General features: G+C 36.7%; 1 protein-coding gene across 1 annotated transcript in view; it reads left to right on the top strand.

Moving 5' to 3' along the window:
* The window catches only part of PCDH15 (protocadherin related 15), a 1,035,697-nt gene that overhangs the window by 602,970 nt on the left and 410,504 nt on the right, over positions 1-22,223 (top strand). Inside the window, exons 11-13 of the mRNA XM_036735025.1 lie at positions 2,401-2,535; positions 3,707-3,856; positions 18,150-18,343. Of these exons, the coding sequence (XP_036590920.1) occupies positions 2,401-2,535; positions 3,707-3,856; positions 18,150-18,343 (479 nt within the window). The remainder of the gene's footprint in view (positions 1-2,400; positions 2,536-3,706; positions 3,857-18,149; positions 18,344-22,223) is intronic.

Genomic DNA, 22,223 nt, shown 5'->3' with positions numbered 1-22,223 from the left:
AAAGGCTATGTGATATTTAATAGTATTCCTCTTGAAACTAACACTGAATGAGGTGCCATATTTGGATCCTTGGATCGTTTAAAATTGTCTAAAAATCGTTTTAAAATTGTGCTAATTTGTGTTTGGAGATCAGTTGTAAATTAACAGTACATCCACACAGAGGGATGGGAGGGGGAATGGTTAAAACAGTTTTGTATATAAACAAACTGGATATATGGAGCTCTCTATCCTGAACAAATGAGTCACTTGTTAAGGACATAAATCTCATGGGTTACCTGCTCTTTCTGAGAGAATGACTTTCACTTACTGAAAACCACATTGACCCTATGACTGTCGTCTTCCTATCGATAATTTACTCATCTCATCTTCCTTTTCCAAATCACGTCCTCCCTTCCTTTCCTGTATCCCAAGTATCCTCCTCACATCCTCTTACCACAACTGAATTATAATATATATATATATATATATATATATATATATGTATGTATGTATGTATGTATGTATGTATGTATTTTTTCTGCTGCCTTGCAGTGTGCTAATACAATGGTTTCATTCATTGAGTCATTTTATGTGAACATCTTATCTTTTAAGGGATATACATTAAAGATCTGGAAGATTCTGGAGGATAAATTAATTTTCAGGCATGACCTTTTTGCCATGCTCTGTCTCATACGATTTATCATTATTTAGCTTCTCTTTCAAGTAGTTCAGGTAAATTCATGTGTTTTCAACTTAATGAGCTGAAACTCCTTAATTAAAATAGATCTTCTACGAGTGAATCCTCTCTGGAGACATTTTATAGAATTAGAATGTGAATAAATAACAGGCATAATCCTTAGGGATATTACTCTGTGAACAACTGAGTCTCTCTTTCATCAAACTGCCCACTTGTAGAGGCAGTGTGGGATAGTGGAAGGGAGTCTTGATGGATGAAGAAGAACGTGATTGGAGTCATGGCTCTTCCATTTGTCCCTTAACTCTCTTAGAGAACAATATGCCATCATGGTTTCTCTCCAAACCTCCTCTCCTTGAAACAAACCTGGAACACATTGGAAGCTGTCTAAGGTTTATAACTGCTAGTGAAAATGATAAAACTCTCTCTGTTTTTCACCCCTTTATTACTTAGAGGCTTTAGGGAGACCATGTATGAATACTAATGGAAAGTTTTTGGAGAAGTCAAATAAAATTTATCTCTGTGTCAGGAAAAAAAAAGAGACTCAAGAACTAGAGCATGGACTAGCATTAGAAAAGGTAAGCATGATGTTTGAAAAATTTGAGGGCTAGTAATGGTGGTAAGAATATAGGATGACCACAGCTGATCTCATCTACAACAGAAGTATTGAGATTGATGAGGCTCCATTGGTTGGACAGAGAGGAAGATAGGCATTCAAAGACGGGAAAAAATATCTTTCCCTTGTCTTTGACCTCTTGGCCAGTATTGTCACCATATATCCCATCTTTCACTTTGCATACTGGTAAAGGAAAGGTGCAAAATGTTATGAACAGTGAATAGTCATCTGATGAATTTTAAGGCAGTATGAGAGAAGGGAAAAGATGTGTAGGTGTGGGGGCAGGGGAGTGAGGGAGATAATCATAAATTTGGAAGTCAATGAGGAATTCCCATATAAGGTCACAGTGAATACTCCTAAATAAGAAATATGTAAGTTAGAATTATAGAGTAGGAAGATAGTAAACAAATAGACATCTTGTCACATGTTTCATATATTAGAAGTTTAGTAAAATATTATATCTTAGTGTCTCCTAGAAATATACTCATTAACCCAACTACCTAATAAGTCCCCTCTTTATAAAAGCAGCAACAAAAACCCAACAAACTTTGGAACATTAAACACCTGAAATTCTCCACCTTTCTACCAAAAGAAGGGAGATGCTGATGTCATCTCATCTCATCTCATCTCATCTCCTCTCATCTCATCTCATCTCAGGGGACGGGACCTTTTCAATCTGAAGCCCAGAGAAGAACAGTATCTCATCCATAGTCACTCTGGGTCTGGTTCTTCTGACTTCAAACATAGTACTCAGGAATTTTTATACATAAATTAGAGATTACCTGGTGGCTTGGTAAATGGTAGGAATGTGCTCTTTTTTCTTTAGAATAATTGCATTTTCTTTACAAAGCTCTCTTTCCTTTCAAATTTGCATGCATTCATTAATCACACAAATGTGAGTCTTCCATATTGTGCTGTCCCCTCAAAAGGATCAGACTTTTGGAGTCATTTTGCTTCATCTGTGAGTTACTGAGGTGAAAAATCCACTTATTGTTTAGTGTAATAATTTATGTAAGTTCTTTGTCTATTTCATTTCATAAACTCTGAGATTGCTTCTAAGTAATGAACAAATGGCTCATCGAGCTCTTAATGAATATTATTTTTTTTAAAGACAAAAGACCCAGAGGTCCATCTCTTTCTGAATGACTATACCTCGGTCTTCACTGTGACTCCATCTGGTATAACACGCTACCTCACCTTGCTTCAGCCAGTGGACAGGGAAGAACAGCAGTACTACACCTTCTCGGTAAGCCTCCTTGCATCTCTGTACAAACAATTCTGATGTCACTGAATGAGACTATTTTTCAAAAGTTAAAAGGTCAGTGCATTGTGGGTGGGTGTGAGGGCAGTAAGTTTCATGGAGTAGCTCAAAGAAAATAATATATCAATAAGAAATGTCTTATGCAGCTTTTCTCTATTTATGACTAGAAAGCCATGAGGTTGCGTCCATGATTGTAGACATCTGGAGTTTCCTTGTATTAAATTTATCTTAGTAATAGCCCAATTCAAAGAGGTTAAGTGGTGTAGTTGTTAGGAGGTCAGCCCTGGAGTCAGGAAGATTTAGGTTCAAACACTGTTTTGGATAAATGCTGTCTGTGTGACCAGGAGCAAGTAACCTGACCTTCCAGCTCTGATTAACTCTCGGTGATTCTGTTATATAAGATTACTAGATTTACACCAGTGGATGGTATTCACATACCTGGCTTAAAATGCTCCCGAAATTGGGAAGTCATAGATATGACTCTCCAATCTTAAGAGAGGAGAGTGAAGAGGGGGGAAGGAGGGTGGAAAGAAGGGGGAAGAGACAGACAGACAGAGGGGGGGGAGGGAGAGGGATACAGTTGGATAACTCACAGCAATTTTCAAAGTACTTTGCCTACTTCATTTTGTTTGATCCTCACAATGACCCAACATTTTTTTCCTACTATCACGGACTGTTATTCACTCTTGATCAGTGGACAACATTCTATATGAATGAGTGAAATAATTCTAAAATGAGTCAGAAGGTTATCCACATATTGGATTTTTAAGCAGAGGTAATGTTTATACATTATACATTATTCCTATCCCTATGTAACTTGGATATGTTTATCTGGTTAGTTCCAGTTCTCCTGCACATTGAAAATCAACATTCATTCTAACTGCATTTAGTAGCAGGAATAAAAGTGATGGGGTTGACTTGCCTATAGAACTTCCCAGAATCCCAGAACACATTGTTTTTGTTATACAAAAGTCTGTGTGCATAGTTCTGAATGTGCTTGTGGGGAAAATGATTCCCTTTGAAATAGCAAGGGATTTTTTTTATCATCTGCACCGTTAGAAGAAAAAGTCTATTGTAAGAACGTGCTGTATTCAGTGACAATTCAAATTAGTACTTCTTCATTAAAGGTCTGGGCTTCTTTTTTTTTCCTTTAAAGATAACTGCATTTGATGGTGTCCAAGAAAGCAGTCCTGTTACAGTCAACATCAAGGTGATTGATGCGAATGACAACACTCCAACCTTCCCTGCAATCTCCTATGATGTCTATGTTTACACAGACATGAGCCCTGGGGACAGCGTCATACAGGTAACACCCCATGACAAGTCAATCTTCCTTTGTGAGTGACATTGATGTGGCACCTTTGAAGTTCTAAAAGAATGCCATGCATGTGATTTCACTCAAACCTGGCACCAATCCTGTAATGAAACTACAAGAGTTATTATGGTCCTCATCTTATATATAGAGAAACTGAGGCTTAGAGGAATTGAATGACTGGTCTGTGATCACAGAGCTAGTGTCAGAGACAGGATATGAAACTTGGGCTTCCTTTATGGGAATCCAGTACTCTATGCACTTTGCCATACCTTTTATAATTGTTTTCCTCATCTGTAAAAATGAGGATTTAAGACAAAAGGGGCTGTTACCATCCAGTTTTTAAGTCTATATTCGACACTCAAATATACATCTCCCTCTATTTTTTTAAATGCAAACAGTTTTTCAACACCAAAAAGAAGAGAAATGGAAAAAATGTACAGGCACAATTTGCTATCAGAATATTCTCCACCGGATCACATCACCTCCTTTTTGATCTTTTTCCTCTATTCATTTATATTCCCAGTATCAAAGAGAAAAATCTCAGTGTCCTTCGCTATAATTTAATCTGACCTCATTTCATGTTGAAATGGAGGAGCAAGAGACTAGAATGAAGGATTAGAATCATTTGTCTTTTCTCTGCCTTTGATACTCTCTGTGTGGGAAAAAAGTCTTAAATGTTCCCTCAAAACCAGTCATAATGACACAAAGTCTTTCAGAGAAGGACCAATCGGAAAAGCAGAAACAAAGTAGGTTAAGTAGAAAACAATACTAATAATAACAAGGACGAACAGTAAAAAATGTTGAGATACCTACATTCACATGTAAAAAGTATCTTCTATCCAGATAAAATTAATAAACAAATAAGCAGTAAAGCAATGAATCAATAAAAAGGCAAAAGTACCTAGTGGTCTAAATCACATTTGTATCTATGAAATGTCTGATACCAAACTATGCCATTCATGAGCCTTGGGGAAATGACTTCAGTTCTTCAGACCTCAGTTTCCTCAGCTGTAAGATAAGGCAATGGGGTTAAATATCCTCTCCAGTACCTTCCAGATGTAGATCTTCTTTCCAGATTTCTTTTACTTTTTCCCCCGACCTAATTATCCTACTTTTAAGGTGTTGAATTTATAAACTACTTTCACAGTGTCATATATTTAGAACTTGGAAGGAACCTAGTGGTCATTGAGTCCAACCCCTGCCTTTTTATAGATGAAGAAGCTGAGACTAATAGAAGGGATGTAACTTACCTAAGGTCATAAAGGTAGTGAGACTATTTCAAAGGCTTTGGGGATTAGTTAGCATGCAGAAGAGGATACATGGTAAATTTTGCCTTTTCTGCTGCATTTGCCTTTGCTAAATGATAGCTCCTTCTTTGAATTCTTCCCTTGGTTTTTATGGCATTAGCTTTCCTTGCTCCTTCTGAGTCTTTGGCTGTTTCTTCTTTGTTCTGGATTGGTCCTTCTTCATATCTCAGCCCCTCTGTTTATGAATTCCCTAGGACTTTCTTCTCAGACTTGTTTCTTCTCTTTCTCTGTTTCCCTCTATAGTAATCTCACTTTCTCCCATAGCTTCAAATACCACAATAATGTTTTGAAACAGTCATGGAACAGTAAGATCTTAGCTCTTGAGCTACTAGGAAACTTAGAGGTCATCTAGCCTAACCACCTTATTTTATATGAAACATTCTATTATAATATTTATCTTACTTTGAGCAAGATAATATCTCAATCACTCTGAATTCTTGTGGTGCTGTGGATAGGGCATAAGATCCATAGTCAGGAAGACCTGAGTTCAATATGGTGTTGGACTAGACAAAAAAAATTAATATCTGTCGGCCTCAATTTTCCCATATGTAAAACAGGATAATAATAGCATCTACCTTCTTTTATCCTTGTGAGGATTAGTGAAGATAATAATTGTAAAGAGCTTAGCATAGTGCTTGGCACATAGTAAGTGATATATGAATGTTCACTGTTTTTATTAGAAAAATTCCCAGCATTCAGGAACATATTGAGCTCCCTGCCTAATCTTCCATTTATAGCCATCTTTAGTCAACCTTTGGCATCTGTGGCCAAAGGAAACTACATTTACTGGTAACATTTGAATAATAAAACATCAAATTGTATTGTTTCTGGATAGGCAGGCGTTGGGAGAGAAATATGGAAAAGATGCTGAGTGTTTAGTGGGACTTTCCACAGCCAAGGCCTTATAATCCTAGCTATTTGCAGAGCTGAATTGCCCTCCTTGACATCTCCTTTTCCTTCCACAGCTGAGTCCCATCTTTTCTTTGACATTGTCCTGGAATGCACAATTGTTCCAGTCTCTTGAATCCATCCTTTCTCAACTTACTTGATAACTTAAAGATGATCCCAAGGGCATTTTCATCTTTCCTTGGCCTCTCTAAACAAGACTTTTATGCAGTGTTGCTACAGTTTGAAGGGCTTTTCCACTCTTCATTTGAGGCCTATGAGGTTAATTGGGCATCTAATCACTACTTAAATGCAATAGAGTTGAGCAAATCTACCACCCTCTATTGACATAGACAAGAGGAAACAGGCTTAGAGAAGTTGGCTGACTAGTCCAACATCAGTTGGTTCTCAGTAGTAAGTGACAGAGCCCAGATTTGAACTTGGGGGCTGTGACTCCAATTTCAGAGTTTGTTTGATTTCATCACACTGCTAGACTTTGAAGAAGACCTGATTTCAATGTGAAACTCTCTGTACAAATTCATTCACATTTTTGGGCCCAACTTGGGAAATGAGAGTTTGGGGTTCAAAGACCTTTGAGGTTCTTTCCCTTTCTGAAAGTCAGTGGTCCTAACTGGCAAATCTATACATCTATACCTTTGTCCTTTGACCTTTCCAGCAGTCTTCATACCCACAGCCACCTGCTGGCCAGCTTTGAAACTTAGAAGCTGTGTCACCAAAGCTTGTTGCTTCCCTGTGGGAACTGGACTACATAATGGACTACATTATGTGTAACATAAAGCTTGATGATAATCTGATTATATACACTTTGACAAAATAGTTGGATACTTAACATGTAATAGGCTTTTAACTTTTATGATGACAAATATTGAATCATAAAGTTGTTAGCAATCTAAGTCATAGAGATAGGTGAAATTAAAAATACATTGGCTATTAGTTTCTATTACAATTGCCCAAGGAAAGTAAACTTTTCTTTTTGATAAGTGTCTGATTTCAAGAGGGATGTCCTAGCTGTCTTCCCTAATGAACAATGTCTTATTTTACTAAGTTGTTATTTAATTAGACCTAGCTCTCATTTTTATGTATGATTTCAGTTTTTAAATAAAAAGTGAGTTTATAAGAAAAAAATATATCAAAAGACTAGAGAGAGTAATTCTTAGAACAGTAGATATCCTGTGGTGTAGTTCTATATCTCAGACTATATTTGCTCAGGAACTCAAAGACCTTGGGACTATTTGGAATAGATTATTTCCAAATATATTTTGTTTACAACACAAATTATCATTTGATTATATAAATTTATATTTAATGTATGTTTTCCCTAGAAATGTAAATTTTAAATATAATTACATGTATAAGTTCATGTTCAGTTTCTTTGCTCTTATTAAAAAGAGCAAAGGAAAAAATCATTTACTATGAATATTTTATTTTTAGGTTTATGAAATGTTCATTACTTTTAGAAGTTGATAATGTGTATCATGGATATAATTTTAAGATAATGTAATATTATCAACAAATCATAATATTAATAACATAATTAATAAATAATACACTATTAATAACATGTGAATAATAATTCATGATACAGCTTTATTTCTTAATAATAGCTAGCAGTTACATAGCACTTAAAGATTTGGAAATTACCTTATATCATGGAATTTTATTTGATCCCCTCAATAATTCTGTGGGATGACTGCAGTTATTATCCCCTATTTTGCAGATGAAGAAACTGAGACAAATGAAAGTTTCAGTGACTTGGTCAGTGTCACAAAGCTAATTAAGTGTCTGTGGCAGCACTGAACTTAGGTCTTCCTGACTCAAAATTCAGCACTCAATGCACTATATTACCTAGCTACCTTGGAAATGCAAAGTTTTTAATAGTAGTTTATTTTGTCCAATTACATGTAGAGAAAGTTTTTAACATTCATGAAAAAAACCTTTGAGTTCCAAAATATTCTTCCTCTTTTCCCTTTCCTAAAATGGTAAGTCACTTGATTTAGACTATATGTGCAGTCAAGTAATGAATATTGCCATATTAGTCATGTTGTAAAAGAAGAAACAGACCAAAAGGTGGAAAAGCTGTGAAAAAATAATAAAATGAAAATAGTATGGTTCAATCTGCATTTGGACTACATCAGCTCTTTCTCTGAGTGTGCATAGCATTTTCCATCATGAGTCTTTTGGAATTGTCTTGGATCATTGTATTGCTGAGAAGAACCAAGTCATTTTAGGTGATTATTGAGTAGTGTTGCTATGTACAATGTTCTCCTGGTTCTGCTCATTTCACCTTGCATCAGTTCATGTAAATCATTCTAGGTTTTTCTGAAATATATCTGCTCATTGTTTCTTATAACACAATGTTATAATAATAGGATACAATAGTATTCTATTACACTCAAATACAAATTGTTTTCAAATACAATTTGTTCAGCCATTCCCTAGTTGATGGGCATCCCCTCAATTTCCAGTTATTTTTGCCATCACAAAAACTAGTTACTATAAATATTTTGTACATGTAGGTCCTATTGCTTTTTTTAATGATGATAATCTGATAATTTGAAATATAGACCTAGTAGTGGTAGTATTGGCTCAAAGGTATGCAAAATTTAATTGCCCGCTGCATATAGAGTCAAACTGCTGTGCAGAATGGTTGGATCGTTCACAACTCCATAGTGCAGTACTATCTCATGTCCCTCACATTTTTACATGTATCATTTTCTTTTTCTGTCATATTAGCCAGTCTGATAGGTACGAGGTGGTACCTCAGAATTGTTTTAATTTGAAATGTAAAGTTCTAAGATTTTTTTAATCCAGTTTGGATAGTTTTAAAAAGCACCACAAAGAAACAAAAAGTAAGCTCAATTATATTTGCAGCTTTATAACAATTAATGCTATATTACATCCTGAATGCTCAGAAATCTGGGCTCTTTTATAGAATAAGAAAGAAAAATAGTAGGACTAGAACAAAAAAAATGAAGATGAGGAGAAACAGAAGAGGAAAAAGAAAGAAGAGGAGAAGGAAGAAAGAAGGAAGAAGCAGAAGAAATGATGACTCCTTGCACAGTATTCTCATCTATAAATAGAGGTGGACTAAGTGCCCCCTGAGACTCCTTTCATCTACAGATCAATAACCCTAAGAACCAAGGAGGAAAAGGAAGGACTCCAGGAGATCATCTTGCCTGCTACTAACATGACATTTCAGTTTGGAAGCCGTTAATAAAGTTTCCACATTGATTATAGTTTTTATTTCCTGTGTGTTTGTAGTATTTTCACAGTAATACAAATATAAATAGCTTTCATGGTTTTGTATTTTGGAAGCAATGAGTATAGCTCATAGCCCCTAGGGAATTAACAAGCACTTCATAGTGGTGAATGGGGCGATGACACCATGGCTTCTAATTCTACTTTCAATAGCGGCATTGTCCCCCTTGTAGCAGTGAAAGAACACAATGCACAAACATTTCTATCCTTAGTCCCAGCTTCATTTGCTGATTCTGATGAGACTATATGTCCATAAAAATCCAAACTCAAGAAGGTAGAGATGCTGCTGTATTTGTTCCTTCCCATCTCCCATCATGGGCCACTCCAGTGCCCCATGGGGTATGTTCTCTTCTGGGTCTTTGTAACCACAAACTAACATATGGAAACCATCTTGGTCAATTAAGGTTTACCTCAAGTTTACTATCTCAATTTCCCACCTAACAGTACTGTTATTAGATTTTTTTTAAAATTTGCTTTTATTTTTATGTTTTTTTAATTTTGAGTTCCAAATTCTCTTGCTCCCTCCTAATTATCTCCCACCCATTGAGAAGTCAATCAATATGACACCCATTGTACATGTGAAGTCATGTAAAATATATATTTCATAGTAGCCAAGTTGCACAAAAAAACAAGGAAAATAAAGTAAAAAATGTTTCAATCCTCATTCAGAATTACTCAGTTCTCTCTTTAGGAGGTGGGTAGAATTTTTCATCATGAGTCCTTTAGAATTGTGTTTGACCATCATATTGATCAGAGTAACTACATTTTTTTCACAGTTGATTTTCATTGCTATATTGCTATTACTTTGTACAGTGTTTTCCTGGTTCTGCTCACTTTACTTTGCATCAATAGATATGTCTTCCCAGCTTTTTCTAAACCCATCCCCCTCATCAATTCCTATTTCACAATAATATTCCATCACAATCGTATACCACAACATGTTCTGCCATTCCCTATTCAACATACATCTTCTCAGTCACCAATTTTTTGTCTCCACAGAAAAGCACCACCATAAATATCTTTGTACATAGTGACATATGTCTTTTACTGGAGGAGTAGGAGAGAATTTCTTTAACAGAGTTCTTTTTATGGATACAATTAGTTACATCAAAAGGTTTCCTAAATTGTGGGTTAGAATGAAACTAAGTGTTTATAGAAGTAAAACTTTATAGAAACCCTGGTCCTGATTTCTTACACAACAGTGCTCATCTGTCAATCAGTCGATTAACAAACAGTTATTACTTGCTTATGACATGCTAGGCAATATAGCAGGGATGTCAGTGACTAAAGATACGACAAAAAATTAATTCCTTCTCTCAGAGAAACTAATTAAATCCTCCATAACTTAAAGGCATAATCAATCATCCCAATATTCTTGAGAGAACAGCACAAATGTAATCTGAAAACGTTTGTCAGGGAGGACCAGGATATGAATCCGACCTTCGACACTTACCTTTGTGTCTTATTGATTTGAGCTTTCTGTATCTGTTTCCTCATGTAGAAAAATAGGGGTGATAATAGTACCTATTTAATGGGGCATTGTGAGGATAAAATAATGTAATGTATATAAAGTGCTTTGTCGCACACCTCTCTCTTGGTTCTCCATCTACCTATCTGAACATTCCTCTTAAGTCTTTTTTGCTGACCCATCATCCATAAAATATCACCTAATTTTACATATTCTCCAAAGATGTAATTTAGTGCCCATCTTCATATCTCTCTACAATCTCCCAAAAGGTAACCTCACAAATGTGCCTGGGTTTAATAAGCTAACACTAATTATAATAAAATTATAGTATTAATATAATAACATAGAATTAAAATTGCATTATGTTATATTATAGGACTTTATAACAAGATATAATATTATAACAATATTATAACATATTATATGTAATATAACTATATGCATATGTCTAGATAATAATTTATGCTTATCATATACTCTAATGTCCAGCTCTATTCCTTCTCCTCATCTCTGGTCTTACATCACTATGCTCCAGATGTTTTGATTTTGTTGTCCTATATGCTTTTTAAACTCATAATGTCCAAAACAGAACTCATTATCTTTCCCCTAAACTTACTCATCTTCTGAACTTCCACTATCCTATAGCTATCTCTCTCACTTACTCCACTGATATCTGGTCGCCAAGCACCTCCTAAATATCTCTCTCATCTGTAACTTTTTTCTCTCTCTCTTTCCCCTCTACCTCCTTCAGAGCCTTGTTACCTTTCACCTGCATTGTCTTGGTAGCCTCCTAACACACCTCCATCCTTAAGTATCTCCTTACTTCAGTCTATCCTCCACACAGCTCCAACATCCCTATCCACACTGAGGAATAATGATGTTTGAAAAATACAGGTCAAACTATATCACTCTTTCCCAGCAAACTCTGATGGTTCCCTGTTGCCTCAAGAAGGAAATTAAAAACTGCTCATGTTCACATTCATAGTACTTTAAAATATGGCCCCAAGCTACCTTTTCAGTCATGTTAAAAAATAGTTCTCTTCATATTCCCTATAGTTTAGTTAAACTGCCCTTCGTAATGTTCCTCATACAGGTTCCATTTTTTGTTTTCATTCCTTTGCACTGATGCTCCTCCATACCTGAAATCTATTATTTCCTCACTTTCAGTTTTAGAATCTCTATATTGCTTTAAGACTCAGCTCAAACTCGACCTTCTGCAGGAAAAACAATCCTGATTACACCAGCAGCTATTCCCAGTACCACCTCCCCCATATCACTTTGTATCCACTTTGTCAATATATATATACCTATAGATATACGTGTTGTCTCCCCTGATAGATATATGGAGCTGGAGGGCAGGCAATACGTCACCTTTGTCTTATACCCCCAATGCTTTGCACTGTGCCTGGCATAGAATATATTTTTGTTGATTCATTATGTGGTTGGTTGATGTTGCTTATGAAATTGTCATTCTCAGTATTACAATTATCACCTGCAGATCTGGTAGAGTCAGAACACATATAGACAGAGTGGGGAATGAGCTTACATACACTGTCTCTCTCAGGTGTGTGAATTGCACTTTCCTTGCTTAGGTTCTTTGCAATCAGTCAGTGGGTCAGCATAGGGCTGGCTTACTACCCATAATTCCTAAAAGGTAAGGTCCTTTTCTCATACCTCTTTGATCTAACTATGCTGGAGGTTCTGTTGGGAGGCAAACTATGTTAAGAGAACCACCTATTCTAGACTTGGCTTCTATGATGAGATTTTTTATCATAGACACATATAAAACAAAGTAATATAACACTTGCCCTTTGCACGATACAATGGATTCCCAAAGAAGTAGGCAATACTGACTGCAGTATCTTTATATAACTCCCCCTCCTAGAGTTACTCTTTTAGTAAATCTTACTGGAGTGAGGGACCTTTTCCTTCCTTTACTAGATTACCAAGTCTGAGAGCTATGTCTCTAGGGAACAAAGATCTATGGTGATGAGTTTATGTATTACCTTAAAAAGCTGATTAAAAAACCACCCAAATGGCATAGAAAGCGTTAAGTATCTCAAGCCATCATTTTCAGATGTGGCACCAGAGAAGGTTTTTAGTAAAGGAATCATAGCAACATCTTTCATGGTGTAGAGAGAAAATTATAGATGTTAATAATCTCAACTCTACTGCACGATGACATTCATTTAAGATGTCGACAAATTGTATCCAAAGTCAGAATTAGCCAGACCTTTGTACTAATGGAAAACATGGCAGTTCTCTGAATTTTCATTAATGGTCCATTACCCTTTCTGAAGATAAAAGAACTTCAAAGGTAGCCATTGTCTAAGGAAAATGGGAACATCACTGATTAGTTAATGTGGAAATGATTCTGCAACCTGCTTTAAAAAGTCTTCTAGAGCTTAGCTTGTCTCCCAAGAAAATAAATGCATGTCCTCCTCCCCTGTCCTCTCCTGCCCTGTCCTCCAGTCCTGATTGCTTGCTTTCTCTCTTTCTCTTTTCTATTCTTCTCTCTGTAACTTCCTTCGAAAATATATGTATATATCTCTCTATTCTTATATGTGTAAATGTACAAATATATGTATATACATACACATATATCTGTGGGTATCTGTATATACAAATATATAGATATCTATGAGATCATGGTATTTATAGTTATGTATCTACAGGAAGATATGACAAAATAGACTCTAGCAAATGAAGAAAACATTATATACAAGGAAATAGAAGCAAAACATAAATAAAGATTAAATTCATGTATAGAGGTTTCCGTAGTATTCCCTTTCCTGCATTTTACTCTTCAGCCAAACCAGCCTTCTTGTTTTTGTTTCCATAGGACACTTCTCCCATTTCCACGTCATTGTAAAAGCTGGCCCCCACGTGTAGCAAACTCTCCAGCCCCAAATCTGCCTCTTAGAAAAGTGTCGTCCAACTGCAATATAAACAAGAGCCACTAGACCATGCAAGGAGCCTTGCAAGATGCACAATGACTTTAAACATTAACATTATTTTCTATAGTATTTATTTTGCTAAATATTTCCAGTTATACTTTAATCTGATTTTGGCCACACTCAGAAGTATTGCTGGCCTCAGTGTAATCTCACGCTAAATACATCTCTCACAGAAAATCCTGGCTTCTTTTAAGGCTCAATTCAGATGCCACTTCCTACAGGAAGCTTTTTCTGGTCTCCCCTCTACCCCCATTACCTCCAGCCCAATAACTAATGGGAGATATCATGGAATGCCTAACAGAGTTTTCTCTTCTCATATATTCAATCATTTTTGTCATGCCTGACTCTTCTTGGCAAAAGTGTGGGAGTGATTTGCCAGTTTCCTCTCCAGCTCATTTTACAGATGAGGAAACTGAGACAAAGAAGCCTAAGTGACTTGCCCGAGGTGACACAGCTAATAACTTCCTGAGGCTGGATTTGAACACAGGTCTTCCTGACTCCAAGTCTGGTGCACTATCCACTGTGCAACCTAGCTGCCCTTTCCTTATCATTTTTTTTTCAGTAATAGGTTCTTAATGTATTGTATGTGTATCACACATTCATCCTCTTGGACTAGTCACTCCCTTGAACTTCTGGACTTCAGTTTTTTTCACTGTGAAATGATAAGAATAGGCTAGAAGATGGCTTAGGGACTCAGCCAAGAGTGCTTGTGAAACTCAAGGTTTTCTGGGCCATCTCCAACAGATGTTGAGCCCCCTGGAAGGGACACAGAGACACAGAGGGTTTTGATATTATTGAATATGTCCAGGAGATGGAGGCCAATATTTCAAAGGTTTTCATTGATCTTCATCTCTCTATATGAATGTACAGCATGATCCATTACTCTTATGGGAAATGCTCTTTACTTGGTAAAGTGATTGAAAGCACATGAGGGTATAGAATACCTTCTACTTATCCTATTGGACAAACACTTATTAGGCACCTGTTAGATACTGTGATATGTGCTAAATGCTGGGAATATGAAGATAAACAATGACACTGATGAATCCTTCAGGGGCATGGACCCTTTAGGCAGTCTGGTCAAGGCTCTTGATCCCTTCTTGGAATTTTTTTAAATGTATACAATAAAATATAGAAGATTGCAAAGAAAATCAAATGGCAATTATCATTTTTAAAGTCAAGTTCACAGACCCCAGGTTAAGAATTCTTTTTCTAGTCTAAAATTAACACTTTACAGTCAGAAAACCGAGGAAAAAAAAATCAAGAGACTTGGCTAAGGTCACACAAGTACCAAGTAGCCCAAACAAAATTTGAGCTTATCTTCTTCCAGCTCTAAATATTACATTCTCTCTACTACATGCCATTTCCCTAAATTTTTCTCAGCCTCCTTACTTGCCAAGAATTTTCTGCACTGTTTTGTGAATAGATATATGAATTTGTATGTGTTTATGCTGTTTTAGGGCTCTGTTTCTATCCTTTTTATTCATTAATAGATTATTTTAATTATTAGTTGTGTCTTTTGTCATTTAAAAAATCTTGTTCAAAAAAAAAAAACAGGGGGGCAGCTGGGTGGCACAGTGAATAGAGCACTGGCCCTGGAGTCAGGAGGACCTGAGTTCAAATCCGGTTTCAGACACTTGACAAATGTACTAGCTGTGTGACCTTGGGCAAGTCACTTAACCCCAATTGCCCTGCCAAAAAGCAAAATAAAATAAAATAAAACAAAAACTTGGTCTAGATTTTTAATTCCATTCATGTGGGTGAATGGCTGATGGGAAATTCTCATCATACATATATCAGTTGCTACTCTATAACTTACAGACTTGCAGAAATGCCTGGGGTACCATGGAACCTGCACATAGGTGCTCTACTAGTAGATCTGAGGCAGGGATTTGGTCCAAGTCCTCCTGATTCTAATTGCTTTCCCTCTCTGTGTCTTTTTTTCATTTTTTATGACTCTTGTCAAACACATGGCTGCCTTGAATTCAATTATGCTTTTGCTTCTCCTGCTTACAAAGTAGTTATTAAAAAAAAAAATTAAGCCAGACTAGTCCTAACACCTATCTCTGCCACATCCCTCTTGACACTTCTTCTTATCTTGATATGTTGGCATTAATCACAAAATTTCATTAACTAATTTAAATCCCAGGAAGAATGTTAAAATGTAATCCATTTAGAACTAAATTTTAATTAGGATTTCCTGAGACATTGTGTGAAGTGCTTTATGAAAGTTAAAATAGATTATACAGCCTATGTTACCTGTATCCACTCTTTTCCCAATTTCATCCACCCATAAAGGAAAATAAGTTTACCTGGCATGAATGGTTCCCTTGTTCAAAAATACATCATTCATTTTGACTGTCTCTGTAAACAGCTTCTGCTTCTTCCTTCAGGACAAGGCCTGACATTTCTATCCTACATCCATGATCCTTTTATGTGATGCTTTTCCTCCCAACAACCACATCTATCCACCCCCAAACACACTTCGGCTCCTAGGTGCTTAGTTCCACTCTGAAATTCCCTTCTATGTCTTTACTAAATTATTTCTATTACTATAATCTTCTTTTTTATATGTGAATCATAATCAAAATTTAAATGGAAAACCAGGTGATATAGTCATTTATGTCCATAATATGGACACAAAAATGGATACATATAAAGTATTTGAAATTTGAACCTCAAAAGGTAACTTAAAATGGAGTTCCTTAGTACAAAACTTTGAAAATATTATTATTTTAAAATGGGAATAATTTCAACTAAAAGTGGGGAAATATTTTCAATAAACTCATCATTGGAGTGAGTCGTAGGAAATTAGTACTGGAACATGTGTGCATATATGTATACACACATGTGTGTACTTGAAGGCATATACACACGCGCACACTTTTCTGGTTTAGCTAATTTAACACAAACTAATTAGTCAGGCTCATGCATACCCTCCTCTTGTGAGCTACAATTGCTGTTTACTTTGTTCTGACTGAAACTGCCTCAAATTTCATATCACCTTGGTTGACTGTCAGTAAGAAACAAAAAACTCAAATTTCATAATTACACATGTTCCAGGAACCAAGAAAGTTGTCATAGAATACAGAGTGCCAGACTTAAAGAAAGGCTGAGGCTTGAATCTTGGGTCTGACAATTGTCTGTCATTTCCTTTTTACCAAGCCCCTCTCTAAGCCTGTTTCCTTATCTTCAGAAAGGACACAGGGATATCTCTAGTACCCATGCCACAATTTGCTATGAAGTTCAGGGGAGATGATGTCTGCAAAGCACGTTGCAGACTTTTAAAAATCATATAAATGTTCATTGGGGTTATGATTTATAACATTCCTCAGTCTTTCTTCCCTTACAGAATCTACTTTCTGAAGCTGACCAATGAACATCCTTCATTAGTGAACTCACATCAGACCCCTCTCTGATAACTGCAAACAGCTGCCCACTTGCGAGGCTTAACATTTGATAGAGATGACCACATTACCAATGCCGGAAGAGCTTTAGGCAGTTATATTAAGCACAAAGTGAAAATGATATTTCAGAGCTCCTAAGTCCTCCAAATATCACTTTTGTTGGCCGTCTGAAGTAAATCAATCCAGTTAAAGATTCATTCCCAAGTCTTACAGAGTTCCAGTAAAATTCAAATATTTCTGGGCAAAGCAATTCATAAGGATAGATAATTCATTTTTAGTGCAAATGAATTTTATTATACACTTTCTTTTTTACAAATAAAGAAGATTCCAGGGAAGGAGATAGTAAGGAATCTAAAAAAAAACTAGGAGAATTAAGGGATGAAAGGGAAGGATTTGCAATTTTTCATAAAGACAGTCTGTGTGTGTGTGTGTGTGTGTGTGTGTGTGTGTGTGTATGTTGGGGAATGGTAGCTGGGAAGGGAAGAGAGTAACTGAGAAAATGAGTTTCTATAAATGTAATGCTACATAATCCTAGATTAAGTCCTAAATATTAATTTTTAGCTCACTTAGAGCATTTTTTTCATTTCATATGAAGGCACTTAAGGCCAAAAAACTTAAATGATTTGTGGAGGGTCACATAGGTATTAGCAGACACATAGTAGTAGAAAGAAAATGTGGTCTCAGCTCAGCCAACTCCAAATCTCTTACGCTTTCCTCGGAATCACACTATGAGGTTCCTCCTTTTGTACCTTTAGTATTACAGGAAAGATAAACCTCAAGAAGTAGGAAATTCCTTCCTTATCTCCCCCCAAAAGAAAGATTTTGCCAATTGTGATTTTCTCAATTCCATAAGAGGAGAAAACTTTCCCCTTATCTGTGATCGTTGCTTTTCTCTGAAAGTTGCTTAGATGAGAGGGGTGGGGATGACAATTTGGTGACAGGTTGATTCCTGAGGGATTTATGTGTGATTTTTTATTCCAGCTCACTGCAGTAGACGCAGACGAAGGGTCAAATGGGGAGATCTCATACCAGATACTCGTTGGGGATCAGGGAGACTTCGTCATCAATAAAACCACGGGTCTTATTACCATCGCACCGGGAGTGGAATTGACAGTGGGGCGAACCTATGCCCTCACCGTGCAAGCAGCTGACAATGCCCCACCTGCAGAGAGAAGGTAATTTATATTATAGTACACATAAACAGAGTCTCTTCTTCAGGATCTATATTTAGCCTCATAATTAAATCGAGCCATAGCATGTGTGGTTTTTTTACCTCCTAAAAATCTGAATCAGATCAGGAAGGCCCAGTAACTGGATTCCTGGGAACTGCCTGTACCACTATGTAATTTGATGAAAAAATCAGTAATAGGAGAAATTATTAAGCCACAAAAGAAGTGGAAGTTAAATGAATTCCATGAAGTTTATATGTTCAGTTGGATACAAGACTCTGTAATGTATGGGAGTTCAGAAGCAACAGAGGCATGTGTCCACATTATTACTGAAAAACAATAGACAGGCTTCTCCTACACGTCAGAGCTCCCAGAGCACAGAGTCTGTCATCATTTTAGACTTTGCATTTCTTCTTTATTTTATTGTCAAGGAGTCGTAGAGGTTGAAAATATAAATAGGCTAAGAAAAAGTTTAAACACATTAATGAATGCTAGTCATATGAGGTTAACATGGAGAGATTTGCCTGTGCATACATTGGTATATATAAAATAAATTTGAAACTGATGATTTTGGTGGGGAAAGTGCTAACATTTGGGGGCATCAAGAAGGGTTTCATGGAAGGTGTGATGCATGCACTAAGTCTTAAAGGAGATGAGGAATTATATTAGGAGAGGTGGAAATGAGGAGGGAGGGAATTTTAGAAGCAGGAGCCAACCAGGGGGAAGGCCCAGAGACCAGGCATAGAGTGTTGTGTATAAGGAGCAGCAGAAAGACCAGCTTGGCTAGACGGCAGAAAAAAGAGATATAACTTGAAACAAGTATAGGAAGGGCATGTCTCCAATGGCCTAGCACAGTGATTTTGGAAGACCTAGTATATACTTAAACAGGACTTGTATTGAATCTTTTATGAAAGAATCTATTTGCTTAGTCTGATGAAGGTAATGAGTTAAGACAAACAGGAAAGCAGGATTTTATGTTTGTTTGTTTGTTTTTCTAAATGGGGCTTATAATGTGCTGTCCACTGGACTAAATTCTGGGAATACAAATATAAGCAACTGGAGGGCAAGGCCATGGGTTTCAGGGCCTCTGATTAGAGATGGCGGTGTGCAACACAGTTTTTTTTTCCGCCTTTTTTTCCATCAGCTATACTGTTTGGGACTTCTCTGGAACTCTCCAACATACCTTGTACCTCTTTCTATCCCCTCTAACTCTCCCTTACTTTTCCACTTCTTTTTGTGTGTTGTCTTCCTGTTAGATTGCATGCTCCTTGAGGCCAAGGCCTGTCTTTGTTTTTAATTATATTTGTATTCCCAGCATTTAGCACAGTGTCTGTCATGTAGTAGATGCCTTATGAATGTTTAATGACTGACTGACAAAAAGAAAGAGAGCCCCTGTCTTCAAGGAATTAGCATTCTAACTGGGGAAGGCAATACGTAAAAAGATGATGAAAACTAGCATGAGGAGGTATATAACCACACAGTGACATAGTGTCAGATTCATGAAAATTAAAATTAGACTTGGGAGGAGGATGAGCTAAGGATGGCTTGGGGCTATCCCTATATGGAGGCCTCAAGAGAAACTCACCAACCCGAGAAGGGGCCAGAGGGCAAAGAGATGTCCCAAGGAGAGAAAGCCAGAGGACATAATCATAAGTCCAGGTTGAAAGGGAAGCTGAAATATGAATACCAGAGAGTCAGAAGCAAACTTATGAGAGAAAAGCTTACTTGAATGCTCTTGATGGGTGTTCCCTTGTAAAATTGTGGTATGAAAATCCTGCTTATTAGAAATGTGATCAAATATGGTATGAATATGTGAAATTCCAGCCTCCTATTACTCATGCCCAATATCTGTTGCCCTTTAGAACACATTTCACCTTGGAAACTTAAAAACAGGTTAATTATGGTGACTGATCCATTGCTGATCTTGAATGTGATGCTTCCATTGAAAAACATTAAATTATTTTCTACTATCAGATATGAAATATGGATATCACATAAGCCTACAAAGTTCAGAATAGTTAACTCTCTCGCCATTCTGTGGGCGAGCGAAGATGAATTCGAATTTGGATAGCATTCTCTTTTTTGTACTATTTTTTTTCTTTTTTTAATTTAATTTATTTAATAATTTAGTTTCCAGCATTGATTTTTACAAGAGTTTGAATTACGAATTTTCTCCCCATTTCTACCCTCCTGCCCATTCCAAGATGGCGTATATTCTGGTTGCCCCGTTCCCCAGTCAGCCCTCCCTTCTGTCACCCCACTCCCCTTGCATCCCCTTTTCCCTTCCTTTCTTGTACAGCAAGATAAATTCCTACGTCCCATTGCCTGTGTATCTTATTTCCTAGTTTCATGCAAAAACATTTTTTGGGTTTTTGAACCTATGTTTTTAAAACTTTGAGTTCCAAATTCTCTCCCCTCTTCCCTCCCCACCCACCCTCCCTAAGAATGCAAGCAATTCAACAAAGGCCACATGTTTATCATTATGTAAAACCCTTCCACAATACTCATGTTGTGAAAGACTAACTATATTTTGCTCCTTCCTAACCTATCCCCCTTTATTGAATTTTCTCCCTTGACCCTGACCCTTTTCAAAAGTGTTTGTTTTTGATTACCTCTTCCCCCTATCTGCCCTCCCTTCTATCATCCCCCCTTTTTTATCTTCTTCCTCCTTCTTTCCTGTGGGGTAAGATACCCAATTGAGTGTTTATGGTATTCCCTCCTCAGGTCAAATCCAATGAAAGCAAGATTCACTCATTCCCCCTCACTTGCCCCCTCTTCCCTTCCTACAGAACTGCTTTTTCTTGCCACTTTTATGTGAGATAATTTACCCCATTCTATTTCTTCCTTTCTCCCTATCTCAATATATTCTTCTCTCATCCCTTAATTTGATTTTTTTAAGATATCATCCCTTCATATTCAACTCACCCTGTACCCTGTGTCTATACACACATACACATATACATACATACTCACACACACACACAGATACACACACACACACACACATATATGTGTGTGTGTGTGTGTGTGTGTGTGTGTGTGTGTGTGTATATGCATATTCCCTTCAGCTACCCTAATACTGAGGTCTCATGAATCATACACATCATCTTTCCAAGTAGGAATGTAAACAAAATTGTTCAACTTTAGTAAGTCCCTTGTTATTTCTCTTTCTTGTTTACCTTTTCATCGTTCTCTTGATTCTTGTATTTGAAAGTCAGATTTTCTATTCAGCTCTAGTCGTTTCACTGAGAAAGCTTGAAAGTCCTCTATTTTATTGAAAATCCATATTTTGCCTTGGAACATGATACTCAGTTTTCCTGGGTAGGTGATTCTTGGTTTTAATCCTAGCTCCATTGACCTCCAGAATATATCATATTCCAAGCCCTTTGATCCCTTAATGTGGAAGCTGCTAGATCTTGTATTATTCTGATTGTACTTCCACAATACTCAAATTGTTTCTTTCTGGCTGCTTGCAGTATTTTCTCCTTGAGCTGGGAGCTCTGGAATTTGGCAACAATATTCCTAGGAGTTTTCTTTTTGGGCTCTTTTTGAGGAGGTGATCTGTGGATTCTTTCAATTTCTATTTTGCCCTTTGGCTCTAGAATATCAGGGCAGTTTTCCTTGATAATATCTGGAAAGATGACATCTAGGCTCTTTTTTTGATCATGGCTTTCAGGTAGTCCAATAATTTTTAAGTTATCTCTCCTGGATCTACTTTCCAGGTCAGTGGTTTTTCCAATGAGATATTTCACATTGTCTTCCAATTTTTCATTCCTTTGGTTCTGTTTTATAATATCTTGATTTCTCATCAAGTCATTAGCTTCCACTTGCTCCAATCTAATTTTTAAGGTAGTATTTTCTTCAGTCGTTTTTTGGACCTCCTTTT

This window comes from Trichosurus vulpecula, chromosome 8 (assembly GCF_011100635.1).
Source record: "Trichosurus vulpecula isolate mTriVul1 chromosome 8, mTriVul1.pri, whole genome shotgun sequence".
In the NCBI taxonomy this organism is placed as follows: Eukaryota; Metazoa; Chordata; class Mammalia; order Diprotodontia; family Phalangeridae; genus Trichosurus; species Trichosurus vulpecula.
Note: the sequence above shows the minus strand (reverse complement) of the source record. Positions and strands in the feature narration are given on the sequence as shown.